This window comes from Corvus hawaiiensis, chromosome 4 (assembly GCF_020740725.1).
Source record: "Corvus hawaiiensis isolate bCorHaw1 chromosome 4, bCorHaw1.pri.cur, whole genome shotgun sequence".
NCBI lineage: Eukaryota > Metazoa > Chordata > Aves > Passeriformes > Corvidae > Corvus > Corvus hawaiiensis.
In genome coordinates, this window is record NC_063216.1 from 62,995,370 (window position 1) to 63,016,359 (window position 20,990).

At 36.0% G+C, this 20,990-nt stretch overlaps 1 protein-coding gene across 10 annotated transcripts in view; it reads right to left on the reverse strand.

Moving 5' to 3' along the window:
- Positions 1 to 20,990, reverse strand: part of TAFA5 (TAFA chemokine like family member 5) — a 518,314-nt gene that overhangs the window by 146,674 nt on the left and 350,650 nt on the right. The window contains exon 5 of one of the 10 annotated variants that reach the window (XM_048300903.1): positions 8,645 to 8,695. The exons of the other annotated variants lie outside the window; for them this stretch is intronic. Coding sequence (XP_048156860.1) covers positions 8,678 to 8,695 — 18 coding nt within the window. The 3' untranslated portion in view covers positions 8,645 to 8,677. Of the gene's footprint in view, positions 1 to 8,644; positions 8,696 to 20,990 lie in introns of those variants that run through there. 10 annotated transcript variants of the gene reach the window in all.

Below are 20,990 nucleotides of genomic sequence, written 5' to 3' on the forward strand. Positions count from 1 at the left end.
TATTTATTCTTGGTAGAATGAAACACAACTGTTGATTGTTTCAGTTACATTTTCAAATGATTTTTCTCTATTTTGCTTACAATCAATAGATGAATCATTTAAATACATATTATTTTCCATTCGGAAAACACATTGTGATTTGGATTTTTTTTTCTCTATGTTTTTATTTCTAATGATGTTTGACATTATCACCAATTTTCTATTTACTCTGCTTGCAGATCAACCTTGATTGTCAGAACAACACTGCTGATGGATGTGGTTTTTAAAATTAGTTCTCTTCAGAGAACTAATTGCTCTGGAGAGCAAAAAATGGGAATGATATCTAAATCCTTCAAAAATCCTCCTGTGGCTCTTACTTAGGTGTTTTTAGATGTCTACATTGATGACTACAAGGTAGAATAGGCTAAACACAAATGGTATTGAATTCAATGGGATTATACTGATGATTCATTTAATCAGGCATGTTCAGTGTAAAGAAAATATTAAATACTCTTCAGGCTGTAGCTGACACGAGTGGCCAGATGACAGAAAAGTCTACTCTTGCAGGTGAGAGCCACAGGAATACTGGGGAGGGCAGTCGAGGTTAGTAGAATTGAGCTGAGCAGTGACAAACAAGCTCTGAACCATTTCAAACTGTGGCTGAACTCCTCCTCCAGCATCCCCTCTCCAGAGGTCTGGCACCCTCTGAAAAGGCTTCAGTATGTGACAGATGAATCAGAGAGTATTCCTTGAGGGGATTCCACTGTTGCACAGCTCCTCTTTGTCTCTTGTTCCCTCTAGCGTAACACAGTGCATGCAGTTGTCACGTTCATATATTCAGACCCTGGATTTACACACAAATACAGATGTTTGCATCTGCATAATGAATACACCTCCAGTTTTTAGGGTATGCTCAGAATGACTCCAGAATTTAATGTCTAATTAAATTAGGAGGATGTGCATTGTGACTTTATATAAGCTTCATGGAACAGTTTTCAGATCAACATTCTGTGAATTTTAACCATTAGATACCAATGTCTTTCAGTTGTTCCAATGTTTTATTTTTATTCTTTTTTAATACTCTACATACTGGAATAGGGCATGTCTTAGACATCTTTTAGTATGAAAAAAGTGTTACAGTAGATATAAAATTGAATATTTGAACATTTTTTTCTTGACTGAATAGTTTTCCTGATACCTGACTTTTAAATGCTTTGGAACAAACTGGACACTGAGCTTGCATTGCAGTCACTGGAGGGTAAAAAAACCCTCCTCCAGAGAGCAATCAATCTTATTTTCCGATAAGCATCTGAGATAGGTCAGCACATGGCTAAGTGCTCATTTCTCTCTGTAATTTGCAGGTAGAAGTTAGGGTGGATAGCTGAGGCTTGTATATCTACATTTTTGATGTCTGTTGTCAGAGAAATCAGCACAAAGCCAAATGACCAATGCAAGTCAAAAAATGTACCTCTATGCTTGTCCTCTTCCATTTTTCCCTAGAATTCATCAAGGAATCACAAAATCTCAGGATGACATAATGGTTGAGTTTGGTGTGGACATCTGGAAATCCTTTAATGTAACACCTATGCTCAGAACAGCTAAAGCAGATTGTGCAGAGCTGTGTTCAGTTGGGTTGTGAATATCTCAAAGGATAGAGACTCTACAATCCCACTATGTTTGACCACTCTCAAAGTTAAAAAAAAAAAAGAAAAAGAAAAAAAAATTCTTATATATAAGTGAAATTTCCAGTATTTAAATTTCTGTCAATTGTCTCTTCTCCTTTCACTGGGCACCACTGAGGAGAAACAGGCTCTCTCTCTTCTTTATGACCCTCCCGTCAAGTACTTATAGAAATGGATAAGATCCACCTGAGCTTTCTCACATCCAGGTTAAATAGGACAGATGCTGCAAGCCCTTAACACTCTTTGTGGTCCTTTGCTGGACTTGCCCAAGTAAGTCCATGTCTCTCTCATACTGGGGAGACCAGCACTGGACATAGCTCTCCTGATGTGTCTTTCCAGTGCTCACCAGAGATGAAGGCAACTCCTTCGGACCTGCTGGTGATGCTCTGTCTAATGCAGACCAGACAGCTGTTGGTCTTCAATGCAAGAGAGCTCAGCTGGCTCAGGCACAATTAGCTGTCCATCAAGACTCCCTTATTCTGCAAAGCAGTTTTCCAGCCAGTCAGTCCTCAGTCTGTACTGATGTGTGGGGCTATTCTCTTTGGCTGCAAAACTCTGTATTTTCCTTTGTAAAACTTCACAAAATTAATACTCCCAGTCATTATAGCCATCAAGAAGTCAATTAATCCAGTTTTTTAAGTCATCCCAATGAATTGGAATGGCAAAATTGCTTCAAAGGGCAATTCATCCATCTATTGCACCAAGTAATGTCTGGGAGAAGGGCACACATCTCTCCACATGTGTGGCCAGTCATAGACTGGAGAGTATTTGATGTTTTCTTTATGCTGAATGTGTTTGCTTGCTTCACAAAAATTCACTCTTAATGCTTTATGCTTTCTCATCTCAAGAAAATTTGGATACTAAATTGCTACTAAATATGGTTGTGATGGTGCTCAGCTCTTCTTTGATCCCTGGTGTCCAAAATGCAACTGCTCCTCCAATAGCAACCTTCCCCCTATCTAAGGCATGTCGTTCATTTGCTGTCTTATTTTAGTCTTTAGTTACCTTATCCACTGTGTCAAGAAGTCTTATTTTTAGTTGCAGTAATTTAAAGCTATTTCTGTAATATTTTATAAATCTCATGTGATAAATATTCCCTATTCTTACATCCAGTCAAATTCAGTACCTTTAATATGTCTTGATTTTTTCACACACACCACATATATTCGACTTGATTTTAAAGTTTCCTTAATACGAACTACTTTTTCCATGATACTTTAATCAGTTTTAAGAGTTCATGCCATGGTAGCTTTCAGCAAAGAGAGATAAGAACGGAAGTCAGTAAATTTAATTTTTTTTCTAAAGCAAATGCAGAAAAAAGGGTTGTTTTTATAATTTGCACCAGTCATTGAATAATGTTTGTATTGCCAATGGCAGTTTAAATTCCAATGACAGTTCATACATTAAAATCATAACATGAAACTCTACAAAGGTATAGATTATTTTACAAAACTGTCTGGGGTCTTTAAAAAACTAATTGAAGAATGAAGAAAGAGCTATGCTAGTTAAAGGAACAACACAGCTAAGTGGAAATTTATATGCAAAGGAAAAAAGAAGAAATAACTATTCTTGCACCCCACAGGTTCTGTAAACACTTATGGCTAAAATCAGAAATCCTACTACTCATGAAAAGAAGTTCTGTTCCAAAGTACAATTTTATAATGGAATCCTATCATGCTAGACTCCTTCTGGAGCCTTTTTTCCCTCCAAAATATTGTCTTAAGAGTAATTGTCATACAAATCACCCCATTAAGCCAGGTTCTGAAATTCTCATCCATTTTTCCATCTACTCAGTGAGTGGCCTTCAATAACCCTTTCAAAAAATGACAGAGTTCCCCCTCTGGCATGCCCTCTCCAGAGCTGTGACTCCTTTTGAAGAGAGGTCAGCTGGTGCAATATAGACCATAGAATGGCAAAAGCGGACTGTTGAGATAGAGCCATCATTTGAAGTCATGCATGCTTTTCTCCACCTTTTTGTCACCTTCTCAATTTTTTAAGGCTGCTGGGACCAAACTGGCCCCTGGCATAAGTAAGGCATTCTTAGCAGCCACTTTTCTGGGCTTAATTATTGCAGTGATGCAGAAGGGCTGTGCATTTGGTTTTGTATTTTTACTGTCCTTGATAGAGTACTATTGAAGGGCAAAGAAGATGATGTAATATATGTCACAATATATTACAGAATTTCTGTGAGGTCATATGTATATTTTTTAAAGCAACTTCAAAAAGAACTTTACACTTAAAAATGTAAATCTCTAAGAAAAAAATTAAACCCAGCAAGCATAACTAGAAGAAAAGGACAGTGTTTGAGGATCTTACTGGATATTCAACTTTATACCTGGTAAAGCATATCCTGCATTCTCTTATTAAAAACAAAACATGACAAAAATCCTCACCTCAAAACTAAGAAAAAACCAAAATAAATACCCAAAACAAAAGCAAACTCAAAATGCCTGGTTTATATTCCAAGTTAAAAAGCTTAGGCCCATAAGACCTGGTTTATATAGGTGTTTCCAATAGCTCCTGAACTTCCTCCTTGATTTCAAGACACTGCAAGGTTTTTTTTAAAAACTACCAATAACATTTTCACTAAATTACTTCCCCCTGTCATATATTCTTGCTTTCCTCACTGGTGTGAGCTCTACACTGTTTTCCTTACAAGTCTGTCATCAAGGAATCCACATAAACACTTCCCTATCATTGTTTCACCTGAGCAGGAGTAATCACTTTAGTGCATTTTGTTAGCTTTTAATTTTTTATGCCATAGGATCATAATTTGGTGCCACAAAGAAAGACTGTTGACATCTACTATTGCTATGCTCCTTTGATGAGAGAGCACAGGACAATACATTATTTTACTCAGACCAAAACAGCTTGGTCAGAGCAATCTAGAGCCATATTAGGGATTGCACTTGTACTGCTGATCACAGGTGTTCTGTGACATGAGGGGCAGTTGCATGGCTGCATCCTGAGGCTGCTGCTCTCCTTGCAGTCACACACACAGTGGGTCACAGTGCCCTGGGCAGTGGATGATGCTGTTACTTCAAAATAACAATTCTTGACACCATTTCCTCTTTGAACTAGATATTGCAGCATCAATAACAAAACACCTTTGACTTGTGTCTGGAAACCTACAGCTTTCTATAAAGGCTGTCTTTTCCCCTGATTAATGCAGCTTTTCTTCAGTACTGTACCTCTGAACCATTTGTCTGCTGTGTGTTTTCCATCTCTAAACCAAAGCTGTCACTGAAAAATGCGAAAATTTTAAGAATGTGAGCAGGAAGACTTGACTAACTTTCGTTTCTAACCTTCTAATTTGTGTCTGCCATGATCATGTATATATTTTATCTATACCAACATGATTATAATGTAGGTTTCCATCAGATTCCTCTTAACAAGTAATCATTTAAAGGGATAACTCCAGTGTAAAATCCATGCTTCTGTATGAACTGTTTTTAGCTATTATTCTTGAAAAGAACATTTGAAATTATCATTTCAGAGATAGAAAAAAACTGTTCTGAATCTTCAGTCTTTATTTTCTGCACAGAACAACCTTCTTTTGCATCATCATTCTGTTTCCTCATTGCCTTCATTTAAAAAAAAAGTGTGATTTGGTTAAGTCCATATGAAATGACAATATAATAATTCATAGGAAAGTCTACATTAAATAATAGTCTACATTAAATAATAGTATTTTTCACCTGACAATACTACTGTTAAACCAAATTCCTCTTTGTTACTCTAGCAGAAAAGCTGAGAGTCTGCTTTATGATCAGAACAGTTAATCATTAGTGAGGGCCAAAGAATCATGTCCTGTTTTAATCATGATGTCAAGAAAAGTGTTTCCATTTATTTGAAAACATGTCATAAGTGAGAAATTGCAGGATGCTTTGTTTTTCATTAAAGTTATTGACATTTTTTCTCTGATTCTTCACAAAGTAGGACTAGTAATTTCATCCTTGTGCTCATCGGCATTAGAATTGTTAAAGACAGTGAAAAGCAGTTAAACTTTCTAAGACCTGGATATTGATCTAATTAAAAACAAATCTTTCCAGGTTTATTTTTATTAGATTTCTTACTAAGAAATAAAAAAAATATGCAGGAACTGCACAGCAGTCATGCTGTTCTCTACTAAGTCTGTCACTTCTGTGGACATGTCATTCAGGGATGTCAGATTCATCCCTTGCATTGTTTTGCCTATACAGACTCTGAATTGTAGACTAAATATACCTGTGCTGCACCTCTTATATACTCCTTTTTCCATCTAAGATATTTTGGAAGAACTATGGGTGTCTTCTACAGGATGTAGTTCATTATATTTTGCCTGAAGGTAGACTTCACATTATCTATACCATATTTCTATCCTCAGATAGTCACACTCAGGCTCCCTTTGTAGCCAAAAAAATACAGGAAACTATTAATTTACCCATATACACTAGATACTTTAAAAATGAGAGAAATCACTCACTGCTAGGGTCGGCATCTCTCCATAGAATTTAAATGGGATTCTTGATATCTACATTTCAGTGAGTCCTATTCCATGTCTGTCTTTTTCACCCACAACTTGCCTAATGTGCAATTAAACAGTGCTTCTATCACTCTACAGGAGTAGAGTACTGAAAACTAAACCCGCTTATCATATTTAATTAGGCAATTTAACCATGCTGATTTCAGGATTGCACTTCTTCCTGATTCACATTTGAAAACAAAACCCAGACTGTTTAGAAAGAAACTGTCACATTGAACAGCAGCTGAAGGAGCTCTCCAAATCATAGTATCACTTTTTCCTGATATATCAGCTCTTGAGGAGATTTCTCCATCACTCTACGAAGATAGGGACTGAGCAGATAAATTGTGATGTTGAGTCCAGGAAAGTCTGGAACTTGAATTATGCTGAAAGCCAACAGTACTGAGAATTTAAAACAGAATCTACTTCTGTTGCCTTTCCCACATAAAGGTCTTAGGTTCAATTTAAAGAGATATTTTTTAAGAATCAGTAGTGAGGCAGTATCATTTTGGTATACATGTCTTACATGTGAGCTTTGTTCAGTTTGCAGTTTAAAGAATAGAAGATAAAAGTTTGTTCTAACCTTGCATTGCATGTGGATAACCATATGGCTCACCCATCTCACCAGAAAAAGCATGAAATTTTATGACTGAGCAGTAGGCAATAATGTTCTTAAAAATATTTTCAAAATTAAAAATACTGAAAATGTATGGCACCTTCTAACCTCTTGAGTTTGCTCTATTCAGGAAGAACCAATGAAAAAGCAAAAATTTATTGGGGCCAGGATAGATTCCTTGGAAGTAATTTACATCAGTCTGTATCTCAAAGAAGATGGGTAAATACTGATAAAGCAAACCTAGATATAATTCTAGGCAATTTCAAACAAGAAATGTAGTTGATTAACTAACATCAAACTTTTTTCTCATGAGTCAATCTTTGAAGTTACAAAGCATTATTAATGGTACATAGTTAGATTAAATAAATTAATACATGTTAGAAGAAATGTAGGAAGTTCATTTTTTTTTTTTCACCTTACTTATGAAAACCATAATTTGTACTCTTGGAGAGTCATCTCAGTAAATTCAGTCACCAAATGATTTTCTTTTGTTTAGGAGCTGTATGATTGACTGATTCTTAATAAATGCAAAAAATAGCTGTAGGCAAACAACAATACTAAGCTTCAAGTGCACAGAAGTAAGCTGAAAAACAGATGCCAGCCCTCAGCTCTTCCTGTATAATTTGTACATGGCAACAATAGCAAACTGATTCCTTAAGCATATTTTCTAGCTTATTATTCACTACTATCTTATTTCACGTGGCACTTCAAAATGCTCTTTATACCTAGGTTGCTAGAACAGGATATCAGCAGCTTTTTGCTAGTGCATATAATTGAAAGGCTGCAACTTAGAGGAGGCACCATTAAAAATCTGAATTTGCCAGCAGTTAAAGCCCAATTCTACACCTAGAATAGAAAAGCAATTATGGTATGCTGCTGTATTTGGAAGTGTTGGCAAGTCTTGATTTCTTAAGGGTGACTTCTGTTCATAATAAGAAGCAGACAATCAGTGCAAGTAGGTAAGGCAGAATGAAACATTTTATTGGGATTTAAGGTTCAAACAATAAATTCCGTTAAATTTCAAAGGTAATTTCAATTTTTAAAAAATTTTATTGGTTCTCTTAATTTCAGATATTAGTCTGGAACCATATCTTTTTGTTTCTGCTTTGTGAAAGCAATCCCAGTGTTTGACATGAAGTACTTAATACCACTGTTCAGCTTTAAAATGAACACCACTAACAATTCCTGACTATACATTGCTCAAAGGGGATGAAAATCTAATGACTTCACATTCTGATTTTTCCAGAATACAATCCTACTGCCTCAGGTGAAATCAAAATAAACTCCCAGTACTGCAAAGAGTGTGTTCTACTATACAGATATGTCCTAATGGCACTGCATACAGTGCAGCATGTCGTGCACATTTACTGCCCATCTTGTGCATTTGTTAAAATAGAAATATACCTGGCATTTCTGAGGTAGACTCAAAAGATTAGGATAAAATTATTAAGTGCTGTGCCTTTTGTCACTGAAAAAGGTGTTAAATTTGAAGGGAGCAGTGAGCTGACTAGATTCCTGTATTGTTGCACATAAGCTGGATTTGCACTAACAATACAGTACTGATTATACCTTAAAGCAAGATTTACTTTCCTGTAGAAGATCCCTCTTTATTTACTGAGCTAAGCACTTCACAGGCATTGCCTTGTCTAGCATGAAATAAAAGAGCTTGTACTGAAAAAGGCTGCTGATGAATGAGGAGTTATGTATGCTGTAATACATTTAAATTATTTACCATTTATGCATTTAAAATGATTGTCAGAAACACACTTTTATGGAGAATTGATACTAATGTTGTCAATTACCATATATAGCCTTTGGGAATGTAGTGACAAAGTTCTCTACTCCTGTGTAATCCCAAATTGGAGCATGGATGGATGTCAGCTTGATCAATCACATTCAGGTGAGATATTCATCCTAAAAGTTAAAATCTCTGTGTTTTTATTAACACTCAAAATATTCAAAACTTGTATTTTTATCTAAATAAAGAATGTAATTCACAGACTCACACCATCTTTTTTAATCCAAGGAATACAAAATATTCTTTAAAAGCCAATTTTTAAATTTTGAGTTTTGAAGTACTTTTTTTTTCTTTTATTGCTGTAGCAGCCTCTCTGGTATGAAAACACTTATCTATTACTCAAATTATGTGTTATTAATTCAAAATAATGGTATTTCTTTTACTTTGTCAATACTATGCTTGTATTTGAAATGCAGTTAAAGAGAAATAGTCAAGCTAAGACAGAAAATTTTCAAGAATTCAGGAAAAGTGTCTCTACATTAGCCTGAAGAGAGCTCATTATATCCCTTTTTTAATGTAACTTCTGTTCTAGGAATTTAAGATACTGTGGAGTCACAAAATTGGCACACAGAAATCCCACTAGCAGCACAACTCTGGAGCCCAGGTAGCTGAAAAATGATACAAATCATAAGAAAAAAAATCCCATCTCATTCATTTGATTTAGCAGATGAAACAAGGAACAGATTCCTAAGAGACAACTCCAATTTTGTGTAGCCCTCATTCAGGCCAGTTCTCACGAGCACTAGCATGAATTAAAACAAGACAAGATCTTACATTTGGCTTAATAGGATTTGAAATTATGTGTGCCAAGGTCTGAGTTTTCTTTTTCTTTGAAGAATATCAATCTTTCTACATGATTTGCATGTCCATGTTTCTCTTCAGTACCAATTGTTTACGAATCTGTAGCAACATTCAAAATGTTACTCACTCTGAAAATGCTTTGGACTTAACTGATGGCAGGAGTGGTTGTTATTTTGGATATTTTGGGTCATGGAAGAAAATGATGAATTTCAGTTTCATGAGTGATCTTGCGTAGAAATTCCATAGAGCAGTTCTGTACACATAAGTAGATAAGAATAACAGCAACAACGTTTGTGACTCTGACCTTTATTGGCATAAATCTGAAAGTCTACGTAGACAGGCAGACCTTTCAAATGTCATAATTGGATGGCAAACGCTTTTTGTAAGGTAAAAGAAATATTTCCTCCTGTTCATTGCTCTTCATGAAAGTGAGACTGATTCCCATGAAATATTGAGCCCCATTGAGGTGGTCTTTCAATTCCTTATATCTTAACTGCAAGTTGAATATTTCACACAGTTTTACTTTTGATTTGGTAGATTAACTTATATCTTTTATTGCCTTTCTCACAGCCATGGGTAGCCATCTAAAGATATAGATTTTCTTATAATAAAATCAGGGTGGACAGGCATAGGAATGCCAAGATTCCCTAAGCAGTCCTCAAGAATTTTGCACAGGTTTTTCCCTAATGCTACTGCAACATAAAGAATGTAGAAGATAGCTCTCGTGGACTAATGCTCTGAATTTTTCTATTCTTTTCCACTGAAAACACACAGTGTGTAATAAGTTGCAAAATTATGCTGAAGCCATGAGATACTCCAACAGCAAAACTAAATCTTAACTACTTTATCAATTTTAATGTAGAGGTGTTTATACTAAAAATAAGAAAATCTAAACTTAGAATTTTAGAAAAGAATACCACATGTAGACTCTTCTTACTTGTAAAATGAAGCTTTTATACAAATCAATGATACCAAAAATCCTCATGGAGGAAATACTAACAGCCTGGATCCAATCGTAATCATTTACTCACATTCTTAATTACTGAAAGTCATACTATGATTTTTAATTTTCCAAAGGAAGAAGTTTTTCCTACCAGCTTCTAAAAAGTCGAAGACATGATATTTTTAATGTAACTGTGCTCCTACCCAGCTGACTGTTAAATCAGAAGATCATAAAGAAATATACACTCCACATGAACTTTTGTTTCATAGCATTTACATTTCTTCCACGCATGCAAAGGAATTCCCAATCCAATCAAAATGCTGATAACCTTCAGTTTGGAGATTGGGTTTATTTAAAAGACAGCTAGACTTTTAAAAGTAATAAAGGTTAAAAAAACAAAAAAAGAAATTTATTAAATCTAGCTAGCTGGCTACCTAAAAAATTGCAAATATAAACAGAATTTTCATCAACTGCGCTTTTAGAAACCTCTAACTTTTTTTCTCTTGCAAATAGGTCACTTCTTCACCCCATGATTTTTAACCATCTATGTAAGTAATTTGCAACACAAGTGCATCCCACATCACCTCTGGTAAAATATAAGGTAACACAAAGAGTGCAGCCACGTAAAGGAGCAGGTCTGATCCCTGCTACAGAATAATTGTGACTGGCTGATAAACTGTGAATAATATAATCAGGAAAAAAAAAAAAAAAGAAAAGGGAAAATTAGTATTATATCTACAGGAATAAAGAATGAATGGCATAAATACAGCTAGATTTTGGGGTACAAAAACTCTGCAAAGTGCTGTGGGACAGGGACTGGGCTGAATATAAATCCACTTTCCTGTAAGAGACTTATCTAAAATGCATATAAAGGGAGGATCTTCACTACTGAGTCAATAGAGCACTGGAGTCCAAGACACTGCTAATCTGCTAATTCTGGAACAGTCTGTTCAGTTCTGCTAAAACTGTCATCTAGAAGATCTCCAGTAAAATGGAGAGGTTTCAGAAGATATTAGAGAAAATAATTAAAGGAATGAAAACAGACCTTGCCTGATCAAAGGAAAAGATTAATGGGGAAAAAGGGACAGTCACAGCCTGTAAAATTCTTTACAGGTTTTTATCTTGCATTTTCCCATCCAGCAAACAAAGGTATAATAAGATCCCATGACTGGCAGTGATGGCATTGATGATAGATGAGTTTGCCTCAAGAGTGTAGTTAAATTTTCTAACCAATGTCTTTTAGAAGCATTTATGTAGTATTACTTTTGAATCACCCCACTTGATGATTTAAAATAATGCTTTTTAGAGCATTGTTTAATAACATGATGGTCTTTTCCAAACTAACCTACAGAACAACTTAACTGATAATTAGTGCTTCTAATATTAGAGGGTAAATTAATTCAGTGAATGATTCAGAGAAAATAAAAGGCTAATTCACCAACAACCTGAGTGAAAAAAATTAGCATAATAAACCTCTATTTCATTAACAGATCTGTGATTTAAACACATTTTTGTAAAAACTCCTAAATGAAGATTTATTTCTCTTTGGTCAAGAAGTAGGTTCTTTATTCATGACTTCACAGTTCTTTAAAAACATAGCATCCATTCTAATTTTGTCATTTGGGAAGGTAATATGCTGAGTTAAAATCTTGTCCATTCAGGCTTTATTTCTGTAGGATGTAGGCTGCAGATAATTTGAACAGCAAAATCTCCTATCTCTTAGGAAGCACTCATTTGCTTTTAAACTCCACTGCACTCACTGCAGTCATGCACTAAAGCACCATATTTACAACACGGAATACTGGATGTATTTAACAGGTTCAATTCTGTTTGCTGGTTAAAGATTAAGAGACCAAAAGATGGCATCTATTAACAATACTGTATGAAGAAAGAGGAATCACTGCAGACTGAAGTAAGTCCCACTGGGGGCCTAAGAAGCACCTGCCATTTACATGTGGTGAGAGATCAATCAGTCTCTGTATGCAGCAAGATGACCTGCCGAAAGCTGAACCACAAGGGGGAGAGAAGAAAAATTATCAATTCCCCAAACTGTGTGCTCTGCGGTAATAAAATGCTGTTCTCTAAAAACTTTGCAATCGTAGTATCTTGGTCAAGATCAAAATTTGCAATGAAACCCCAGCTTGATAAACAGAAAAAAAAAGGTGTCCAAAATGTATTAGAAAATGAATTCTCTCTATTGTTAATGTGGAAATTCAGTCACATTATGAGAAAAATAAGTTTTAGGGTTTTCAAACTGACAGTTGTGGAGCACAAACACCCAGGGTTTTTTCCTCATGTACAAGACTCCACTTCATATTTCCCAGACTTCAGTTCATTGCTTATTTGATTTCTGGTTGCCATGGAAGACTGAGTTGGCCAATGGAATACTAAAACATTCTAAATATGCATCAAAACCACAACTGTGACAACTGGAAATGAAAACAAGAGAATTGGAACCTGATATTTGTCTATTTGCTTGAAAGTGTTGTACCAACATCTCTATAAATTCACTTATTATGAAGCAGAAGAATAGCCAAAAAATCACAGAATCTTGCAGATAATTCTAGGTCCTACCAAAAGTCCAGGCTATTACCTGCTTGGGTTGGTGCCAGGGCACATGGATACAATTACATGTCAAGGTAAGGAAAGCCAACCTCAATTTGCAAAGATGAGAAACCATGAATGAAATCTCTAGACATTACTATTCTTCCCTAGGAAATCAAGTACTCAAATTCATCTTAAAAGCTGGCATGATAAAAAAAAAAAATATCTGGAATTCTAGGGGAAGCAGTTAGATCATGCACTTCTTATGTGATTAGCCTGGATTTTCTAATACTTTCATGTTCTCTCTCAAGTGTTTTTAAAGCCACTCTCCCACAATATGAAGTGTGATTTTTCATTTCCTATTTTACAGAGGACAGCTATGGAGCAGCAGTTCAGTAGTAAATAACACAGGATGAGAATCTGTTTGGTATACATAAAAAAAACAAAAACAAAGAGGCTTATTAGAGGTATTTATTTGCATTTTCACTTCACTGCTGTTAAGAAGAATGATGGTTATAATAAAAACCCTCAATTAGAAACATCCAAAGCTGTCTTTCAATGTAACAAAAGAAAACCAAACTGGCAAAAATTAAAAATAAAGAAGACAGCCAAAAAATTCAAAATAGTATATTATTCTTCAATAGTCAATTAGAAAAGTACTTTTGTTTGAAACAAAACTATGCCAACGATCTGAGAAAACAGTGGGCTTCTCTTTCACTGGAGAAATTGTTCTGGAAGTGTTCATCCTTGCACAAATATTACCTTTAAGATATTATTAAGGTCATGGTCTGCAGAGGTTAACTGCTGAGCAAGTGACTGTAGTGTTAGCTCAAGAGAGATCCAAAGATGGCTATAACTGTTACATCAAACTTGCAGAAGAAAAAACGTGACTTTCTCATAAGAGAAAGGCTTTTAAATAGCTAGTTCAGTTCCACCAGTTCCTGCTTTAGTCTATTCTCGGTGACTGCAATTAGGTTTCAGCACATCCATCTTCCCATTAGTTTTTCTCCTCAAACACCATTGTCAATATATTTAATTTTAATACCACACCTTCAGTCATCCCATGGAGACAAATACAACACAACACTGGGCAGACCTGCTCTTCAATCTGAGGTAAAGTTCTGACTTCAATGAAGGGAACAGGTAGACTTCCTCTGATTTCTGTGGTATCATGGTTTAACACACAGACTCTATAAATAAACACGTCTCTAGGGTTTGCACTGTAAATCCTGTTATCACTTAGTGCCCTGACCAACTTCCATACATTAGCACTCAGTAAATTAACCTGTACAGTTAAAACAAAAAAAGACTTAATCGATGACAGTTATGTAGATAATCTTTAAGAAAATGATTAAAATAAGCTCTTGATAAAGACTACAAAGATAGAAAATAAACAAAACCCCAAAACAACAAAAAAACCCTCTTCCTACCCTCCAACAGAACTGCATATATGAGGAGGTAAACTGCAAACAATTTCTTTCACACAAAACAATAGCTTTCAAACAGTAATGTGTAGCATAGTTGCCTATTAAATAAGAAGAAATATATTCTTTCTTTTTGGCTTTCAAGTATCACAAAAAACATATTCTGTACTTCTGTGTGAGAGCTAAGTACAAAAAGGGTGAACAATGCTGCAGTCTTTAGTGATTGCTTCTTTTTCAAAAAACTCTTCTAGGATGACAAAACTTACTAGCAAGTTCTGTGTATGAATTGTGTATCACTTAGGCTTACTGTGACTCAATGCCTATGGAAGAGATTCAAAGGTATAGCTGTGTAATAATATTCAGGATACAAAATTAAATACTTCTCTTTCTAGGAATAGTAGACTAAGCTAAATGATGCCTAAAATGATTTTTAGATATCTTACATCAAGACATCACCTAATACCCAACTTTAGCTAATCCTGAAAGCGTTTCACTCTCTACCCAGTTCTCAGTTTGATCTCAACTTCCCCTGTGCTTTTATATTAAATATCAATGTGAGTGCATTGACACTGATACACAGGGAAGCATGTGCTCTGGGGAGAATTCTGTCTTTCCTCTGCCTAAGCTTCTCTATGATCTACTGTGCCTAACCTAAATTCCACTTAACTCCCCAGAAAACTGCAAACATTTTTATGGTCAGTCACAATCTAAAAAGCAAAGGAAAACACAGTGTTTAACTCCTAGGAAGCAACCTAATGGCTATCATCCATATTCCTTGCAATATAAGCTATAAAAGTTTATATTCACAGCCTGAACCATACTGAAAAGTTTCCAAGAGCTCAGCTTAGAAGTTTGAATAAAAAATTGTAAATATTACCTGTCAGGTATTTTTAAAGAATGTCAGTGTATTTTTTCCTGGATCATCAGCAAGCACACTCTCCAGTTTATGCTGAAAGGACTTCTGTTATCATTGAAGAAGAAATATTTTAAAGTACTACTGTGTTAAACAAATTAGAAGGACTCCTCTGAGTATCCCTAATTTATATTTACAAACCATTTTAATTAAAACATATATCTCTGTACTTAACTTAAAACCTGTATTTCAATCTGACTGCCTTATTATGATTTTTCAAGGTTCCTGTACCATATGCATATACATTTTGAAAAACAAATATAAATAAAATATGATGGAATAAACACTGATTAGAACATTTTGTAACATCATTAACATACCCAATTTACATGGCACAAATCTGCTAACATCTGCAGCGATATAGAATCTCTCAACATCTTTCACATCGTGAAGATGAAAACAGCCTTTTTTTTTTTGCTTCATTTGGTACAATAAATAAAACAGTGTATTTCACTTATTTTGCAGTCACGAGAAACCAATATGTCATTACAGCATATTAGCATAGAACATGAAAAGGGAGAAGATGGAACTATGACACCGAGCCGTTCAACTAATCTGTTAGCCCAGGACCTAGAACAAGAAATTGCCTCCATCAGACAGTAATTCATTGTTCTGAGAGGTTCCAAGATAAATAACCTAGACTACAGCATCACCTCCCTTGGCATTTTTCATATTTCTTCATTTCCATCATCCAAACCTAACAGTGGCATTTTAAACAAGGAACAATCTATTAAAACTGATGAAAAACATGCCCTTATATACACTAACATGCAGAAATTTATGAAACCATTGCTGTTGACTATTTGTGAACAATATTACGTCCCTGTTTATTTAGATGGACTTGGTTGTTTGGTTAACTTTTAACTGGGAAAATGTTTTCTTGACCCTTAGCTGGAAAATAAAAATCTGCCAAAAATGAAAATATATTCTGAAGGGTGCCAACTGTTGATGTAAAATGCAATTATGTTACAATTATATCCATAGTGTACTAGCACAAAGATGCAATAAGTATCATCCATTCAGACCTTACAAAAGAAAGCTCAGCTTAATACTCAACTGCCAGATTTTTGTTTCAGTTGAACTGTTTCACTCAATATCCATTTGTATTAATAAATTAAATACTAAAGTCTTTATTCAGCCTGAAAAAGCAACTATAGTCTTCCCCTACTGAGAGTGGAGTGCACAACTTACCTAATAGTAACAGATCTGTAAATTGACACTGTAGTCTGTCCATCTGAACATTTTTAAAACAGACAGTTCAGATCCAATTCAGATCTGCAGAAGTTCATTCAACAAAATATTAAGTCCTTAGAAGCAACCCTCCTCTGCAAATTCCTAACTGTTGACAACCTCTTTAATTTGCAGTTCTTTATTTCCACAGAGCCGTGTGGTAGCAATCTATCATCCACAAGGTTTCTTGCCTGTTTGCTCTTTTCCTTTGTCCACATCCTTTGCCCCAGGCATTCTTCTGCTTCACAAAAACTAACTGCTTGTATTTCAGAAAACCTGAATGCAAAGTGTTATGCATTTGCAAGCATCCAAATCCAACAAAGCCACTGTGCTAAAAGTGAGTGCTTAGATTCAGGAGTCTGAAACCAAATCACTGAGACTTTCAGCTCTTAACCTTTGCAAACTACTTTTGAAACAAGAAAGACCAGGAACACATTGAACCAAACCACTTTCCCAAGGGCCACTGCAGCTGTCAGCATTGCAGTGGCAGCCAGTGGACTGGGTGTTGAGCAGGTTGTTGAACAGATACTGATTTTTCTACTTGTTATATTATTTGCCCACCTTTCTCTTCCACTCAGCTGAAACCATCTCTGTATCTTCTCTTCTCAGCCATCTCCGTGTGTATTCCACACCCTATCAGGTGTGGGATCCCACAGCCTATCCCACACACTTCTCAGGTGAAGAGCTATTACCATACATTAAGATAACCTACAAAGTCAATATCTAAAAGTAAGATCAGTCTGAAAAACAGTTTATTACCTTTACAGATTTTTTGACTACTTATCCATTGTAACTCAGGGCTTTTTCTGTTTTTATGTTTCAGATACATCACATACTATTCCAAGGACAAAAATGAAATGTACGCCAAAAATAATTTTAATGTGAATGTGTCATTCCTCACATAAATTAATGGAAGACCTAGTCCTTGGTTCATAAAATTCTTGCTTATTTGCCTTTATTAGCATGCATTACCAAAGACATATAAGATACATCCCTGTCTCCCGTTTTAACAAGCACTTTTACTAAGATGATTGTAATTAATGATGGGTCCTTTATTACAAATTATTTTGAAATTTTTACTTCCAAAAATGTTATCAGCAGTAAAATCTCCATCACTAACAACAGACCACTCTGCACCACGAGGCAAGAGAAAGATAGCTTCAATAGAGCAAATAAAGTAGCAAAAATACTTCTTTTCTGTGAAAGGAACTGCTGGACTTCTCATATTGGTTATGTATTTCTTGTACTTTTTGCATCCTTCATGTTCATCGTAATTTTAGAGGAAATAGTTCCATAGGATTGTAAAAGACAAGTCATTCTTCCTAGAAAGATCAAATTGCTCCTGTGATCAAGTCAAGTAATTCAGCTTGCTCTGGCACTACAGGAACCAGAGAACTGGAAGAGCAGCAGCCCCTTAGATCACTGGGTCACTGGGTCACAGTCCTATCTGTATGAAGATATAAATCAAATGACCCAAGTGACTAGCCACTCACTGTAGATTAAAACTCTCTCATTAACCCTTATCAGGGGTGTGTTATCTTCAGAGGACTCAGAACAGTTCATGAGATTTCTAATATTTAAGATGCAGTTCATGATAAAGCAGCAATGGGGATCTACAGCAAAACCTTAACTGAAGCACCATGGTCTCTCTGGGGCAATAACCATCTCACCTGAAACCTGCCTGAGCTGGCAGATGACTGAAGGGATAACAGCAGACGTAAGGCAATCTAAGATTTTGCAGGAAACTTTCAGACATTTTTCCAGAAAAGTTTTAGGAGGGCATTAGCACATATGTAGTTGTATTAATAACTTTTGTATTAATGTATTAATACCTTTTGCCCCTTTCCAAACCCTCAGTTCACTTCCAACTCTTGTCATCTACACCATGGAGTCCCCTCTAGGGGCCAGGTGCAGTAAAGTATATAATTTTAATGGTGGCAATTTTAAGAGCTATGGGAAGATTTCTGGTTTTAAGAGGCACAGCTGGGCCAAAATATTCTACTGAAACATGTACTATCAACATTACAAAACCAGAAATGCATCCTATTTTACGGGGTTAATAATCTTTAGTGCAGTTATCTTATCCTTTCATCTTTTTATTGTCTCGTAATGGAATACCATTTTTAAAGGATATTGTTCCAGATAGTATCAGAGATTTAAGAAATACAACCTATTAGTTTCTTTCTGCACTTATATGAGGCCCCTTAAGAATAAGTCACTTGGAAATAACTTGTGAGAAATAGTATCTCTATCTTATGGGCTTTTACAGAACTCAGCTTTATTTTGGATGGATGTTGTTCATTTACTGAAAAGGTTACAGATCTTTTAAAGTGTTTCATTATTCATCAGCAATAGAACTTAACATACATTCTATGAACAAAAAGTTCCCCCCATACCACCTGTAATTGAATTGTTTCTGCCATTATATACTAGCAGTGAAAACCCTGGATTTTTCTTACATTATGCAATAAGTTGTAATAGGGTGCAGTATGATGAAATATACATATGTAGTGCTGGTCAACAGCATATTACATACAGAATATTACCGAATCCAGCTCAATAAATTCTGATTTTCCATGTTTTGCAAGACTCAGAAAAAAACACCACTATCAGCAAATATGGTAAAAGAATGGGGTTTCAGTCCTGCTACCATGGAAAAAGAAAAAGTGGGAAAATTTCACCCTGCTGAGGCAAAGTCACTCAAAGTACACGATCACTTCTGCTTGAATTGCTGGCTTCCCAGAAAGCACAGGCTACACATAAGGGTCAGGTCTTCTAGGGCTAGATCACACTGTAGGCCAGAACTAGCTGTGAGGAAAGGAGGCTGGCTAATCCTGAGCCTCACAGGTGCCCTCATGCACAGAAATATATGGTTAGAGAAAAAGGTCTATACTAGCCTGGAGAAAAGGGGGCTGAGGAAAGACCTTATCACTCCCTGCAACTATCTGAAAGTAGATTGTATCCAGGTGGGGGTTAGTCTCTTTTGACAAGTCATAGGATAAGAGGAAATGGCCTCAAGTTCCCCTGAGGGGGACAGATGGTGAGGGGATGTGTCAGTGTTAGACTGAATATTAGGTAAAACTTCTTTATCAAAAGGGTTGTCAAGTACTGGAAGAGGCTGCTCAGGGAAGTGGTGGAGTCACCAGCCCCGAAGGCATTTAAAAGATATGTAAATATGGCACTTAGGGACATGGTTTAGTGGTGAACTTGACATCATTATTAGGTTAATGGACTTAATGATCTCAAAGGTCTGTTCCAGTGAAAACGATTCTATGATTCCATGATTTTATCATTCCTGACATAATGACTGTCTACCCCTGCAATTTTAAGTAGGCACAAAACTATCACTGAAAAGAAAATGAGAAGGTTTATTTGGGAATATTCTTCTCTCTGAATATGAATTAGTGGACCATTCTTGAACCAATGGGCAGAGAATTCAATGCAATTTTATTAAAACGGCATGCTGACAATTTAAAACATGCACCAAGAATTCATAGTTGTGGCTGTAGTCAATACAGTACAGTATAATTTCAGTCTTGTTGATACTAGCAAAATTTTCACAACCTATACATGATTTGTGAGTAGAGCTGTGCCTGAATCAAGGCCTTATTAAAAACAAAACAAAATAAGCAAAAAAAAAAAAAAAAAGGAAAAGGAAACCCCAAAAATAGAAGGAATTGCTGAATTATTTATAGAACTCTTCTATATTCTCTTCTATAGTTCTATTATATCTTTTCAGTGTATCAGTTTGCCAGCAAAGCTGTAACAACCTCAGACTTTAAAAACATGTGATATGTACAAAATCAATCAATAAAACTGTCTGGAAACATCAACAATAACACGCTAACTTTATTACTTAGCACTCCTAACTTGGTTTGTGTACACTATGGTCACAGGTTTTTGATCATGAGGTTTACTAGTCCCTCCTCAAACTATTAGCTTTTCAGTCTGTGGGCCATAGAATTACAGAATGTCAAAGGGTTGAAATGGACTTTAAAGATCATCTAATCCAAATCACCCATGCCATGTGGAGGGACCCCTCCCACGAGACCACATTGATCAAGGTCTTATCCAATCTGGCCTTGAGCACGGTCAGGGTTGGGACATCCACAACTTCCTTGGGCAACCTGTTCCAGTGTCTAACAACCCTCACAGAAAAAAATTTCTTCCTAATATCTAACCTAAATCTCCCCTCTTTCAATTTGTACCCATTATTCCTTGTCCTGTCACTAAAGTTCCTGATGAAGAGTCCCGTTCTGGCTTCCTGGTAGGCCCCTTTCCTGATACTGGACAGATCCTATGAGGTCTCCACACAACCTTCTCCAACCTGAACAGCCCCAGCTTTCTCAGCCTGTCTTTGTAAGGGAGGTGCTCCAGTCCTCTTATCAGGTTTTGTGCCTCTCCTCCGGACTTGCTCCAACAGTCCTTATGTTGGGAACACCAAAACTGCATGCAGTATTCCAGGTGGGGTCTCACAAGAGCAGAGCAGAGGGGGAGAATCACCTCCTTTGACCTGCTGGCCATGCACCTTTTGATGCAGAACAGGTTGGCTTTCC